Source organism: Vanessa cardui, chromosome 30 (genome assembly GCF_905220365.1).
Source record: "Vanessa cardui chromosome 30, ilVanCard2.1, whole genome shotgun sequence".
NCBI classification, from domain to species: domain Eukaryota; kingdom Metazoa; phylum Arthropoda; class Insecta; order Lepidoptera; family Nymphalidae; genus Vanessa; species Vanessa cardui.
In genome coordinates this window covers 2,676,541-2,693,374 of record NC_061152.1, presented here as the reverse complement: position 1 = coordinate 2,693,374, position 16,834 = coordinate 2,676,541, and the positions used below count along the sequence as shown (strand labels likewise).

Genomic DNA, 16,834 nt, shown 5'->3' with positions numbered 1-16,834 from the left:
TGGTTAGAACGCGTGCATCTTAACCGATGATTGCGGGTTCAAACCCAAGCAAGCATCGCTGATTTATGCGCTTAATTTGTGTTTATAATTCATCTCGTGCTCAGCGGTGAAGGAAAACATCGTGAGGAAACCTGCATGTGACAAATTTCATAGAAACTCTGCCTCATGTGTATTCCACCAACCCGCATTTAAACAGCGTGGTGGAATATGTTCCGAACCTTCTCCTAAAAGGAGAGGAGGCCTTTAGCCCAGCAGTGGGAATTTACTGGCTGTCGTTGTTAAGCATAAATCATAAATAAGCGGCTCATATTGCCCTCAAGAGGATGGGAGGATGTTGTTCAATAGAGATTAAAGTCTTTATTTGTTAATTTATTAGCACCAACAAGACACACCGTAATAAATACAAAACAATTAAAACACTATTACAAAAAGTTTCAAAATAGATACATACAATGAGAATGAGTATGCGATGAAAACTAAATAAGTAAAAAATCACAACAAAAACACATTCGGTACTGTAATGTAAATATAATTATCCATGTTTTAATTACTACTAATGTAATAATAATGTGTTTATGTTGCTTCATGACTAGTTCACGAAGGATAATAAAAATATTATGTACTAAATATAAGCTAAAGATATATTTAATTATTGTTTACATGACCATGAGTTAACTTCATGAAATACATAGGGTAGAAAATAGAAAATAGATAGAGGAACAATTAAAATTTATGTCTTTAGAACAATTTATAGAGTAACTTGATGGTAAGTAGATACCAACACTAAAATGCATCAATATTATGGGGTATAAGGAATATTAAACATCCCTTAAATCGTCAATGCACCACTAATCTTGAGAACTAAGATGTCTATGTCCTTTGTGCATGGGTTACACTGAGTTAAAGTAACTTAGTTTAACTCAAACTTCAAAGCGGTAATCGATTTGCTTTATCCGTCTGTAGATTTCAGACACTAATAATATTTAACTCTTAAATACTATGATTCAATGCCATTATAATTTGACTTTTACAGAATGTAGGACTTCATAGCAATGAATTTGTTATTTATAACTTGTCAAAACATTACGTATCTTTTAAAAACTAAAATTTGAATTATACAAATAACTATTGAATTTTACTTTCAAATCTACATAATATGTATCTGATTATTGTTATTTGTTGTATATATTGTTCAATTAGTTAAAACATAATATTATGTAGTTTATAAAAAAAAGATATTTAAAAATAATTTAGTTTACAATTTTACAACGACTGCATATTATTTTAATGGCTTAATTAACCACTCTCTAATTATTGTATTATACTAAGTAGAAAATTATAATCAATATTTTCAACGGCTTACCACATATAAAACATGCTCGTTAGATGAAAGGGAGATTTAGATTTTAGTTACAGCAACTTAGATTTTATTTTTATTTTTCGGGATCGGCAGCAGTGCGTACGTATAGATCCTAGTAACGTGTATAAAATATTTTTTTTTTATGTAATAATACGATGACACGATAATATCATTCGACATTTTTATCAAACCAATATTTTTCGTTGAAGAATCAATATTGATCACCTTAAAATCGATTTTTAAGCTATTTATTTCGATAACAGCACACATACATCCCTAAAACGTATATTGTAGTTTCTAGTTATGTACGTCACTATTGTGATGACAACAATTGAAATCGTAAATAAAGTGTATCTAATGATAAGTTGATATAAATATTTAAAAAACAATGGATGATAACAATGAAGCCGTGATACAAAGCATTTGTTGTACATGTTTAAGTGTCGATAGGAAATTAACACAACTCTGTCGAGTCGAAAATGGTATCAATTGTTTGTTTTTTCTACTTTCTCACGACTCGGAAGCTTATCAGGTACATTTCACAACAAAATTAAAAAAAAAACTCTTATTACATTTGTTTTTTATATAAATTATCTGTAGTAGTTATTAATGATATAAATTTGTTAAATATCGTCGCGATTTTGATATTTATTATTTATTAAATAATACTAATGTTCCCTTAGAGTTCGAAAATGAATTAAAAAATAATTAATGCAATAATAATCTATAGAACCTCGACACAAATAAAAACTAAAAAAAAAATCATGAATTTCTACTTTAAATTATAAACAAAAATTATCAGAACTTTTTTAATGCTAGTTTAAAATTATCAGGCAATGTTCGAAAAGGAAGCTGTTAGTCTGTACGTCTGCTGGGAGTGCCGCGCTCTGATGCATAGATTCTGCAAGTTCAGGGATCAGGCCTGCGTCGCTCAAAAACAACTGACCAGCATATCTGATGGGAAATGTGATGTAATTAAAATCTTATATAATTTAAGGATATTTAATTCGAGATGGCCCAGTGGTTAGAACGCGTGCATCTTCAAACCCAGGCAAGCACCGCTGATTCATGTGCTTAATTTGTCTTTATATTTCATCTCATGCTCAGCAATGAAGGAAAACATTGTGATGAAACCTGCATGTGACAAATTTCGTAGAAATTCTGCCTCACTACATGTGTATTCCACCAACCCATATTGGAACAGCGTGGTGGAATATGTTCCACACCTTCTCCTCAAAGGGAAAGGAGGCCTTTAGCCCAGCAGTGGGAATTAACAGGCTGTTGTTGTAACCTGTACTATACTATATAGCCTATTCCAATAGGTTGAAATAAAGTTCAACAAACCTTTTATTAACATATTACATGCAAATTGATCATAACTCAGCTATATTGTGCTCTACTAAGAATTTATAATTAATGTATATTATTATTTATAATACAAAACAATTACACATTACTGCTTATTTCTACTTTGATTTGACTTCCCAAAATACAAAATTAAATCAAATTCAATATAAAAGTGTGCTTTGATTTGAATGATGAATTGATGGACAAATGCTATAGTCATTCATCACCTCCAACGATAGCTTCGATAAGACCTAAAACAATGCTTGTGGTCTTAGATTGTTGTCCGCTAATCTAATAATACTTCATCATCATCACTGCATAGCATAAAACAGAGTCGCTATGTATGCTTAAATCTTTAAAACTACACAACGGATTTTGATGTGTTTTTTTTAAAAGATAGTGATTTTAGAGGAAGGTTTTTGTATATAAATGGATAATATAATAAAGAAACGCTAACAATTTTAGAAGTTTGTAATGTGATATCATTAATAAACAAATTCTGTAGTATATTTAGTATCAGTATTATTACATCTGTGCGAAGTTGCTAGTATAAACATATATATTTTCAGATAAAAATGCACAATACTCTATCAAAATTATCACAGCATCACCAAAACATGTACAACGATACAATTGTATCAAACAATGATATTCTATACAATTTCATTGATTGCGGACCAGATATCGATCAGATAAAGACTGAATATGACAATGAAATTCCTCTACTAGAAATACCTATATTAGAAACAAATGTGATAGAAAAAACAGCTAACATAGATGAAACAAGAGTTACAGATAGCCAACTAAAAATAGAAATAAAACCTCTTTTGAAGAATGTAAAATCGAATTTAAAAAAGGAAAATACAGATAAGAAAGATAGGCTGATTAGAAAAAGGAAAAAGTTGATTTCCAAGGAGGTTGACAGTTCGGATGAAGAAGTTAATTATTCGACGATAGAAATGTCTGAAAAAGAAATGTTGGAATCTCGGGAGGCTATGAAGGTTTTGGGGAGCTATGTGAATGCGTCGAATAAATGTGAATCTTGTGTCGAAGGTTTTAAGGATTATAATGAATTGGAGAAACATAATTTGGAGCTGCATGTGCAGGTAGGTTGGGACAAAGTTTATAGTCATCAATCTTAGTTCAAGGTACTTTGAGTAAGACTGTCTGGGTAGGTACCATCCATTCCTCATTTGTTCTACCACCAAACAACAATAGTTTGTAGGCTATTTGACTGGTTTTTAAAATCCATTTTATATTATTTAGTAGAGGCTAAGGAACCCAGTAAAAGTTGATTTCTTTATTTCTAGTACATATTTAGCGAAAAACATCATAATAAAAATTCCTAAATATGGAATTTTATTAAATTAGCGCGCAAAAACGCTACTTGGACAATATGGCGCTGCAATGTGGTCGGTGACGTCACTTTCTTGTATTTTAATCTGTGGTACAGTAGAGTGCCTTCATCCTAAGCCCGGCCAATCAGGTGCGTTTTGTGTCACGTGACAAACGTTTGAAAAAATGCATTTTTATTTATGGATTTTTGAATAAATGACGTATTATTTTCAACTTTCGTTAGTAAATAACCATTTTTAAATTCATGATATACACTGATTACAATAATTCACAATTTATTTTTCGCATTGTCAAATAGCCTATTTTGGTCTAGTTTTATTTTTATGGCATATGTTGACGGAGCAAATGTGACATGATGGTTAGTGGTCACCACAACCCATAGACAAGTCAATTTATTTAGAAGTCGGTTTAAAATGAAATAATATTGATACATTTTATATCATTATATTATAGCTACACATTGTAAACGTTTTACTAATATTTTATACTAAAATAAAACAGAACATACACATAACATAGTATATTTATTTTACACAACACATTTTAAACATTAACACATTTTTAACTTAATACAATGAACATTACAATTAGTACAATGATCTTACCTTAAATTACTTTCGCCATCAAAACCCCAAACGAACTGAGAGTGAATCTATTCACCCAGTGCTTTTAAAAGCTATTACCCTTCTTACATTTACAATTTATTTGACTACCCGCCTTGCTCATATTTTCACATTTAAAAAAATAGTCAAATCATAATCATATTTACGTAAAATACATATTATTATTATTTAAATAGCTTACAACATATTCATCATCATCCTCCTGCCTTTATCCCAATTTTATTTGTGGTCGGCGCAGCATCTCTTCTCCTTCCATACTTCTGTCAGACGTCATCTCACTGGTAAAATTATTTCTAACCAATGTCATCATCTCTCATCAAATCTCATCTTTCACACAATCCATCCATCGTTTCTTGGGTCGTTCTCTTTTTTTATGCTATAGGTTGACGGACGAGCATATGGGCCACCTGATGGTAAGTGGTCACCATCACCCATAGACAATGACGCTGTAAGATATATTAACTATTCCTTACATCGTCATTGCGCCACCAACCTTGGGGACTAAGATGTTATGTCCCTTGTGCCTGTAATTACACTGGCTCAACCTTCAAACCGGAACACAACAACACTTAGTACTGTTATTTGGCTGTAGAATAACTGATGAGTGGGTGTTACCTACCCGGACGGGTTTACACAAAGCCCTATCACCAAGTAAATTTAATTGTATTTTGTTTTTTAATTTCAGAAGCCGAGGTACATACAATGTGACATATGCCTCGTTTACATAAAGTACTGGTGGCTCGCTGAGCACAGGAAAGAGCACTACACGAGGTACAGGTGTAACTTCTGTGAGCACACCACGGCCAATGTTTTGGACATATTGAAACACTTGAAGACAGTCCACGGCACCAGCAACATAGTCTCAAGGATATGGCAAAGGGTAATTATGGAATTTTGATTATGATAGTTTAAATAAGTCGATTTTTGTGAGGACTTTTCGAATTTTCAATTTACATAGTTAAATTAAAGACACCAGATATGTTATTGTAATTTATTAATTGCCAACAACAACAGCCAGCCTCCCTTTAAGGAGAAGGTTCGGAACATATTCCACCACGCTGTTCCAATGCGAGTTGGTGGAATGCACATGTGGCAGAATTTATATGAAATTAGACACATGCAGGTTTGCTCACGATGTTTTCCTTTACCGCAGAACAGAGTTGAATTAAAAACATATTAAGCACATGAAAATTCTGTGGTGCCTGGGTTTGAACTCGCAATCATCGGTTAAGATGCACATGTTCTAACCACTGGGCCATCTCGGCTCAATATTGATTGGCAACACTAAGAGAGTTATAGATATAGTATCGTAAGGAGTGTCATCCCTACCACACCATCCTACCTGCTACAGACTATATAAGGTGTGCGATTCCAAGACTAGGGGTCACTTATCATCTCGCGCTAGACGGTCGTCATGCTGTCGGCGCGTTAGATAATTAGTATTTCGCTAATTGTTAGTTAGTTTAATAAAAGTTATTGTTGAATTCTTTATTTTGATAAAACATAAAATAAGCGTGTTTTGTCGGTAGATTGTTTTTTTTTTTTATTTTTAAATGTCCACTACTGATTCTTGTAGTATATTTAAATTGTATTTTAACTGGAAGAAATTTGAATTTGGAATGTAATAAATTTTCAGGTTAAAAGGAGAGCAGTGCAAACGAATCCGGCTCTGAAAACACGAAGGACCGAAAAGCTGGAAGTCAAAACACCGTTTGGTTATCTGTGCTACGAGTGCAATAAATATTTCGAGTAAGTATTTTTGTGATTATATTAATTTTTATATGGAATACTAGATGTACCCGCGACCCTGTACGCGTTTGAATTTAACAAAATATATATATATTGTAGCCTAAGTTACTCCCTATTATATCAGGTATCTGACAGCGAAAGTACCGTCAAAATCGGTCCAAAGGTTTCAGAGATTAGCCGGAACAAACAGACAGACAGACAAAAATTGTAAAAAATATTATCTTGGTATATGTACCGTGTACATACATATGCATTGAGTACAAAGGGCTGTTTTAACATTACAAACAGACACTCCATTTTTATTATATGTATAGATTAGCCAATGTCTATTGAGTGACCACAAAGTAAAGTCTATCATAAGAAGATAATTGCACTTCAGAGAAGTTATTTCAATTAAGGCAAAGCTAACACCGGTTCAGAATTTAGATTCTGAGGAGAAGTTTACTCCTGAAGAAATTACTCCATAAAATAATATGATCCGTCTTCTAATAGCACATTGTAGCTACAGGCACCTAGTAGTAAATTCTACCTGCCTGGTCTTGGGTAGACTACCGGGCTGGTACACAAAAGCTGGTCGCTTCGTTTTGAAAGGTCAATGCCATGGCACCGGAGTGATTTCAGGCACAAGTACCATGACAGCTGTAACGCAATAGTGCAGCGCTGTCTTTGGTTGATGGTGCCTACTTACCATAAGGTGGTCGACACGTCGGCAACACTATAACAATTACGATATAAATATGAATAGGAGTATCAATTACTGCCGATTCACAACCAACAGAAACAGCTCCCTATCGCGCCACTCGACGCTATTCGTCGCTATAGATTCCCGCGTCAGTTCGACCCGAGACAGCGAGTGCGTGTAAAGCGACGCGTCGGATTGACGAATATATTAGATCGTACGATATTACACGTTATTACGTTTGTGTAAAGATCATATTCACATGAGAAATAAATATTGATAATTTGGGATAGCGTACTTAATTCGGATGTGATCGGTTTTACGAATTTTGCCGATGCTGCATCTAAGTTGTGTCGTACTATAGGAGACTATGTTATTTCTCTTATAATGATCTTTTCTTTGTTCCAGGAACAAGTATCTCCGATACAAGCACATACTCAAGTTCCACAGGGAGGGATTCAAGTGCAAGACATGCGGGAAGACGTTCGCGTTCAAGAACACGCTGAACAAGCACGAACAGTGAGTATTTGTAATGAGACAAACGAAAATTGACCTTAGTACATCGAAATAAGGTTCATTTTAGTTTGTATGTAACCGTTGTAAAGACATTTTGTCAAACGAATTTCGACTTACGGCTTTACGTAATAAGTTCTATTGTAGTTTGTATCGCTAATCCGTCCAAATGGCTCCAAGAACAAACTTTTAAGCGTTCAAGCGAAACTCGACTAAGTCTGTACGAAATAAGGTTCATTTTAGTTTGTATGTAATTGTTGTAAATGACATTTTGTCAAACAAATTTCGACTTACGTGATAAGTTCTATTATAGTTTGTATCGCTAATCCGTCCAAATGACTTTTTAAGAACAAACTTTCAAGCGTTCAAGCGAAACTCGACTTACGTTCTACAAAATAAGGTTCATTTTAGTTTGTATGTAATGGTCGTATATTACATTTTGTCAAACAAATTTCGACTTACGGCTTTACGTAATAAGTTCTATTATATCCAAATGACTTTTATAGAACAATCTTTTAAGCGTTCAAGCGAAGCTCGACTTACGCTGTACAAAATAAGGTTCATTTTAGTTTGTATGTAATGGTCGTATATTACATTTTGTCAAACAAATTTCGACTTACGGCTTTACGTAATAAGTTCTATTATATCCAAATGACTTTTATAGAACAATCTTTTAAGCGTTCAAGCGAAGCTCGACTTACGCTGTACAAAATAAGGTTCATTTTAGTTTACTTTTAATGAAACTCGACTTAGCCAATACAAAATAAGTTCTATTTCAGTATGAATCTCCAAAAGTTCCGAATGACATCTTTTGAATTATGTACATTAAAACGAACAAATGAAAGTCGACTTATGTACAGACAAAATAAGGTTCATTTTAGTTTGTATGTAATCGTTGCAAATGACATTTTAAGAACGCGCTTATTAACGATCAAGCGAATTTCAACCTATGATTATACAAATAAGGTCTGTTTTAGTTATATTGTAATGACATCATTTTAAGAATGGACTTTTGAACGATCAAACGAAACTCGACCTACGTATATGGGCAATAAGTTTTATTTTAATTTGTATGTAATCGTTCTAAATGACATTTTTAGGAAGCACTTTTATACGATCAAGCGAATTTCGACTTACCTCTATACAAACTAAGGTTTCTTTTACTTTGTATCATTTATCCTTCCGAATGATATTTTAAGAACGTTTGTGTACGATTTGCTCTTTTAAACGATCAAGATAAATGTTATTTAAAAATTGACAAATGACAAATCCAATGTTTAATCGTTTTTATAAAACAGAAGAAAAAAATTGATTTTCATTGATTTTTTTTTAAATATTTTTTTTAATTTAGACCGCTCATTATTGTTTAAATATTGACAAATATCCAGTGTTTAATCATTTTTAAAAAACAAAATAAAATAAATGATACTTTTTTTAAATACATATTTGCAGTTGCATTTTTGATAAATTATGAAAAAATCAAAATCAAAATAAACTTTATTCAAGTAGGCCTTTACAAGCACTTTTGAATCGTCATTTTACAATTAAGTGAAGCTACCACCGGTTCGGAAAGTAGATTCTACCGAGAAGAACCGGCAAGAAACTCAGTAGTTACTCTATTTTAACATTTAAAAAATACAAAGTCACGTTAGTTAAATACAATTATTTAAATTAATATATCCTGCTTGGAAGTCAACAGGTATTAACTCCACGCTTTTTTATGTTCTATAATATATCATAAAAAACGTGATAACTCGAAAATGGTTCACTTTTGGGTTTCGCATATGGGGGTTGAAATTATTGCAAATAGTCACCCCTATCACCCCCTAACGGATATACGTCGAGTTACCAATAACCCTGTATATATTATTAGTGAGTTTAACTTGGGAATGAAACGATCGCCTTCCGGCTATTTCTTTTCCAATTGAATACTAGTTGTCGCCCACGGTTTTGCTGATTTTTTTTAGGTTATTAGTTGTCAAGTGTTAGGCAAAATGTAGCCTATAATTATGTCAAATTTCATCAAATTCTCTTTTTTGGTTTGGTCTTGAACGTTCCAATTTATAATATGAATATAGATTTTTAAATAATCAAATTGTATGATTGATAAATTATAGTACGACACAACTTAGATGTAGCATCGGCAAAACTCTTAAAACCGATCACATCCGAATTGAGTACGCCATCCCAAATTATCAATATTTATTTCTCATGGGAATGAATCCAACCAATAGGAATGTCAGGTACCTTATTGCATATGGGACATTTATGATGCGTCCTCTTCATGTGTATGTAATTTGTATGGTCGTTTAGCTCCGTTATCGTCCTGAAGCCCTTTTCGCACATCGTGCATTTATATCTGAAATAATAGAAAAAGTAAAGTAAAGTAACAGCCTGTACATTTCCCACTGCTGAGATAAGGCCTCCTCTTCCATTATGGAGAGGGTTTGGAACATATTCCACCACGCTGTTCCAATGCGGGTTGGTGGAAAGCACATGAGGCAGAATTTCGATGAAATTCGATACATGCAGGTTTCACCGCCGAGCACGAGATGAATTATAAACACAAATTAAGCACATATATATAGTGGTGCTTGTCTGGGTTTGAACCCGAAATCATCGGTTAAGATGCACGCGTTCAAACCACTGTTCTATCTCAGCTCTACATAACGCGTTACGTAACGGTAAATCACTTAGTTACGTAACGCGTTAAGCGCCTATCTCGATTCATATAAATAGCGTTACGATATGACTTTCCAGCTTAGTTACGTAACGCCTTAAGCACCTATCTCGATTCATATAAATAGCGTTACGATATGACTAGTTACGTAACGCGTTAAGCGCCCACTCGATTCCTATAAATAGCGTTACGATATGACTTTCAGAGTCCACGCGCCCCCGTTGCCTCGGGAGAAGTGTTCGATATGCGAGAAGATGGTGCGCGTTGACCGCGTGAAGACCCACGCGAGGATCCACAGCGATAGGAAACCTTTCGACTGCGTGGCGTGCGACAAGCGCTTCGTATCCCTGGACTCGTACGAGAAGCACTTGAAGAATTCGAGCGTTCACGCCGTGCACGATGTACACAAGTACGTATACTCAGAGTTAATTTAAAGGTCTGGATGCCCTGGGGCCGCAAAGCAGTGGAGGCCCTGGGCCGAAAAGCAGTGGAGGCCCTGGGGCCGCAAAGCAGTGGAGGCCCCGGGGCCGCAAAGCAGTGGAGGCCCTAGACCAACAGGAGCGTGGAGATCCTAATGATTATATCATGGATTAATGGATTAGCTTAAGCTTCTATTAATTTGAATCAGTAAGTATTTCTTGATTGGTATCGGTAACTTTTAAAATATTAAGAAGTAAGATTATTATAATTTACTTGGTGGTAGGGCTTTGTGCGAGCCCGTCTGGGTAGGTACCACCCACTCATCAGTTATTCTACCGCCAAACAACAGTACTCAGTATTGTTGTGTTCCGGTTTGAAGGGTGAGTGAGCCAGTGTAACTACAGGCACAAGGACATAACATCTTAGTTCCCAAGGTTAGTGGCGCAGTGACGATGTAAGGAATAGTTAATATTTCTCACAGCGTCATTGTCTATGGGTGATGGTGACCACTTACCATCAGGTGGCCCATATGCTCGTCCGCTAACCTATAACATAAAAAAATAAAAAAATAAAATAAAATAAAATTTGAATATATCTCGGTATTTGTTAACTAACTGAAAACTTTTGTGGCCCCCACCTCTGTGGAGGCCCCAGGGCATTTGCCCCGGTTGCCCTTCCCTAAATCCGGCCCTGCGTGTACTACTCGGTGGTAAGCCTTACCACCGAAATATTACCCAACAGTATAGGGAACGTGCAAATATAATATTTATGAAAAATTTGCTATTAAAATGTTAAAATAACTGCAACTGCAAGGTTTACATTTGATATCAATTAGTTTTTTTTAACAATAATTACGAATTAAAGTAACGTGAAACGGAACGCATTTCAAAACACTAATACAGCGTTCAGTGACGTCACTCCTGTTATGACTACTTAATTGAACTCTTTTTAAAAATTTACAGGCTGCAGATAAGTTTACGGGAGCAAGACAGACTTTTTTAAAATATATATAATATTTGAGTTTTAAAATATTTAATTATAATTAAAATTGACACGACACAAAAGAGGTTTATGCTCTAGTCCAGGGTAGGCTAACCTTTATGCATCAATGTGCCATTTTTTCTAAAACAAATGTGTAATGGGATCATTGCCATGCACCCAAATTATTTTAACTTCTACATTATTCCGAAAATAATAATAATAAATACTGTCAAAACTCTTTATGTAATAAACAATAATGTTCCAATAAACATATATGTTATTAACGCGCAAAAGGTGAAGACTAGAAAACGTCCCAATTGGGACGTTTGCCTTTAGTTGTTTTACTTAATAATACGTTATAAATACACCATAATTACGTAGTAATACGTTTTGCGTAATTAAAACATCTTGTTATCCCTTTTACTTATTGCTTTTATCAAGCTATCCTTTTTACTTGTAACGAAATGTAAAATAAACGGGCCCCGGCGCGGCACACTTTTTTCTGTTGTTTAGTATGGGTATAACATATCTGTTTATTAGAATGTCATTGGTAATAAAGTAAACAAAATTGGTACATTTTGGAATGTTTTTTATTACACGCATAAATTAAATTACTGTAAAATTGGTGTGACTTCTGTTGCTGCAGGTTAGATGTGCCTAAAATATTGTGTCAACAACAACAACAGCCTGTAAATTCCCACTGCTGGGCTAAAGGCCTCCTCTCCCTTTGAGGAGAAGGTTTGGAACATATTCCACCACGCTGTTCCAATGCGGGTTGGTGGAATACACGTGTGGCAGAATTTCTATGAAATTTGTCACACGCAGGTTTCCTCACGATGTTTTCCTTCACCGCTGAGCACGAGATGAATTATAAAGACAAATTAAGCACATGAATCAGCGGTGCTTGCCTGGGTTTGAACCCGCAATCATCGGTTAAGATGCGCGCGTTCTTACCACTGGGCCATCTCGACTCTCAAATATTGTGTCGCGTGTCGTCAATGGCACGCGTGCCATTGGTTCGCCAATCCTTGCCCAATGTTGTTCCCTTTTTACAAAATCGTTTCCCAAGACATATGATCCCAGAGCATAGAATGACACAATGACTTACATTCCGCTGATTAAGCATTCACTTATATTGTCTTCGTGCTTTTAGCTATCATAACTCTGTTGTTGTTGTTGTTTTTGTTGTTAATAAATATCTTTCTAGCTGGAGCTGAGATGGCCCAGTGGTAAGAACGCGTGCATCTTAACCGATGTTTTCGGGTTCAAACCCAGGCAAGCACCACTATATATATATGCTTAATTTGTGTTTATAATTCATCTCGTGCTCAGCGGTGAAGGAAAACATCCATTACTCCACCACATTTACTTATTTTATTGTTTTTTTTTTCTCGCGAGACATTAATTTAATTTTTGTATATTATAATTTGAATTTAATTAAATAGGTACATATATGTATGCATTTTAGATATTAGGTACTGTACATTATTTTATTTATTTATTTTTTTAATATATTAATATTACACTGTATTTATTTATTATGTTTATATCTGCTCTGTACACCCCTACCTTTTTCTATATCTGTTTTCCTCTACCTTAAGGTTGCCTGGAAGAGATCGCTGTGTTAGCGATCAGGCCGCCTCTTGTACATCTTTCATCAAACCGTGTATATGTAATTTATTTACTGGTGTACAATAATGAGTATTTTGATTTTTTGAAAACATCGTGAGGACACCTGCATGTGTCTAATTTCATCGAAATTTTGCCACATGTGCATTCCACCAACCCGCATTGGAACAGCGTGGTGGAATATGTTCCAAACCTTCTCCTCAAATGGAGAGGAGGCCTTAGCTCAGCAGTGGGAAATGTACAGGCTGTTACTTTACTTTACTTTTTCTATTATTTCAGATATAAATGCACGATGTGTGAAAAGGGTTTCAGGACGATAACGGAGCTCAACGACCATACAAATTACATACACATGAAGAGGACGCATCATAAATGTCCAATATGCAATAAGGTACCTGACATTCCTATTGGTTGGATTATAATCATGCTATCCCTCTCTAACCCCGTATGTGAGATAGAGATAGCAATACTGAATAGATAGTTTTATTGCCTGTTTCATGGAGCGATTGTTTTTTCTTCTTATATAAATATATAGGTGTCACCATCGCCCACAGACAATGGCGTTGTATGAAATACTCATTGTTCTTTACATTGAAAATGCGTCACAAATCTTGGGAACTAAGATGCTATGTCCCTTATGCCTGTAGTTAGCGCTCACTTGCCCTTTAAAAATAAAGTAAGTCTGTAAATTAACAAAGCGTGGTGGAACATATTCCATCACGCTGTTCCGATGCGGATTGGTGGAATGCACGTGTGGCAGAATTTCTATGAAATTTGTCACATGCAGGTTTCCTCACGATGTTTCCTTCACCGAACACGAGATGAATTATAAACACTAATTAAGCACATATATATATAGTGGTGCTTGCGTGTGAACCCGCAATCATCGGTAAAGATGCCCGCGTTCTAACCAAGCGGCCTGCGGCCATCTGAGCTCGCATTGTTTTGACGACCTCCATGGTCGAGTGGTGTGTACACCGGTTTTCATGGGTACGCCACTCTGAGGTCCCGGGTTCGATTCCCGGCCGAGTCGATGTAGATTACCATTAGTTTTCTACGTTGTCTTGGGTCTGGGTGTTTGTGGTACCGTCGTTACTTCTGATTTCCATAACACAAGTGCTTAAGCTACTTACATTGGGATCAGAGTAATGTATGTGATGTTGTCTCATAAAAAAAAAAAAAAAATGTATTGCGTGCGTTGTAGTAGTGAAACTTTACTGCGCAGGCGCTGGCGACGCGTCGTGGCGTCACCCGCCACGTCCGACGAGCCCACCAGGGCCTTAAAGAGAAGATAGGAGATAAGATACTGTGTCAGACCTGTGGAAAGGCGTTCCGGGTGAGTTTTTTTTTATTACAGGTGGTATACGAGCAGGAGGCTCACGTGATGGAAAGTGACTACCGCCCATGGACATCTGCAACACCAGGGGGCTTGTAGATGCGTTGCCGGCCTTTGAGAAAGGAGTACGGTCTTTCCTTGAAGGTTCCCATGTCATATCTGAAAGCTGGTACACAGTCCACAAAGTATTTGTGCGAGGTAGAAAATATCGAGGCAGAAATTTTCGGATATCACAGTTTTGGTGATTAAGTTTGAAAAATAATATGTACTTTATTGTACACCATAAACAAAATTATAGAGCTTAGGATTAAATACAGAATAAAAATAATAAAATTAGTACAATGCAAAAAAATGTTGATTTCTAATGTTGTACAACTGGTCAGCAATGCTGACGTCATCTCTTTTGAAAACAAACTAGGACAAGCTCCTCTGTCATATATAACCTATATAAATATGTGGGATTACTATGAAAAATACATATTTCTTTAATAGGCTATTTGACTGGTTTTTAAAATTCCATTTTATACTATTTAGTAGAGGTTAAGGAACCCAGTAAAAGATGATCTTTTTATTTCTAATACATGTTTGTCGAAAAATATCATATTAAAAATTCCATATTTAAATAAGCATATCCATATTTAAATAGGCAATATGGCGCTGCAATGGGGTCGGTGACGTCACTTACCTGTATTTTAATCTGTGGTACATATAGTAGCCAAGCAAGGTTAACAAGCAAGTGACTTCATCATAAGCCCGGCCAATCAGGAGCGTTTTGTGTCACGTGACAAACGTTTGAAAAAATGCTTTTTCATTTTGGGATTTTTGAATAAATTAATCAACTAACATTCGTCAATAAATAACCATTTTTAAACTCATAATATATACTGATTACAATAATGCATACTTTATTTTTCGCATTGTCAAATATCAAAAATCAAAATGTCTTATATTGGGCTACCTTCAATGACAGCTGCTGTCTTGTATATTATATTAAGTAGTAATAAATCATCTAGTAAGGAGGTGATATATACAAAAAATAAATAAAGTATCTTAATATATCACATATATATTTATTTCCAGGACAAAAAGTGCCTTCAAGAACATGAATTAATACACACCGGTGAGAAGCCTCTGTCTTGTGATATCTGTGGGCGCACATTCAGGCAGAGTGCCTGCCTGTACACACACAAGCGCAGAGTGCACAAGGTGGCCCCGAAACGACAGATTATACACACTGAGGATATTAATGTTTTGAATAATAAAGTGTCATGAAATTGAGTTGTTTTATTTTGTAACTGGCGACATTTTAAAGTTATGAATATAGATTATATATAGAATATTATCTATTGTAAAACCGTCACCCCCATTTTACCCCTCCAGGGATTAATTAAAGAAAGTAATGAATAATTTGTCCTACCCCGGGACTAAAACTATCTCCATATCAAATTTTATCTAAATTGGTTCAGCTGTTTAAGCGTTGTCTTTTTTTTGACATAGGTAGCAAACGAGCAGGAGGCTCACCTGATGGAAAGTGACTACCACCGCCCATGAACATCTGCAACACCAGGGGGCTTGCAGGTGCGGCCGGCCTTTAAGAAAGGAGTAGGCTCTTTCTTTGAAGGTTCCCATGTCGTATCGGTTCGGAAAGACCGCCGGCGAAAGCTGGTTCTACACAGTGGTTGTGCGAGACAGGAAATCAAGGTGGTGCGGGTAAATTTCGAATTTTGACGAGATGTCCGAAAGTGAAATTCAGTGGTCGGGATTAATCCAAAAAAATCCTCGGAAAATTCTCCGTGAGAAATCAGAGTTACTTTCGCATTTATAATATCAGTATATGTATATCAATTAAGTTTATTTCAAATAAACAAACGATTCAGAAGTATATAATTACATATTAAAACAAAGTCGTTTACCGCTGTCTGTCTCTATGTATGCTTAGATCTTTAAAATTACGCAACGGATTTTGATGCGTTTTAATAGATAAGAGTGATTCCAGAGGAAGATTTTTGTACATAATACATAGTAAAGACATACTGATACTTTTAAATATTTCTAAGTGTTGTCGTAAATAACGCATGTTTTGCGCTTATTTAAACTCTATAAACTATAACGACGAGGATGTACAGTAAAATACCTTCGCGTTATAAAAAAAAATTATCTA

The 16,834-nt window shown here is 35.2% G+C and overlaps 1 protein-coding gene across 1 annotated transcript; it reads left to right on the top strand.

Annotated features, from left to right (window-relative positions):
- The first annotated feature begins 1,483 nt into the window (after nt 1–1,483).
- LOC124542208 (zinc finger protein-like) lies at nt 1,484–15,951 on the top strand. The gene is made up of 10 exons (XM_047120155.1): nt 1,484–1,892; nt 2,194–2,331; nt 3,277–3,813; nt 5,372–5,566; nt 6,323–6,435; nt 7,523–7,633; nt 10,513–10,716; nt 13,617–13,728; nt 14,563–14,673; nt 15,754–15,951. The coding sequence occupies exons 1-10, from the start codon at nt 1,749–1,751 to the stop codon at nt 15,943–15,945; spliced, it is 1,857 nt and encodes a 618-aa protein (XP_046976111.1). The 5' UTR covers nt 1,484–1,748; the 3' UTR covers nt 15,946–15,951.
- Nucleotides 15,952–16,834: the final 883 nt, after the last annotated feature.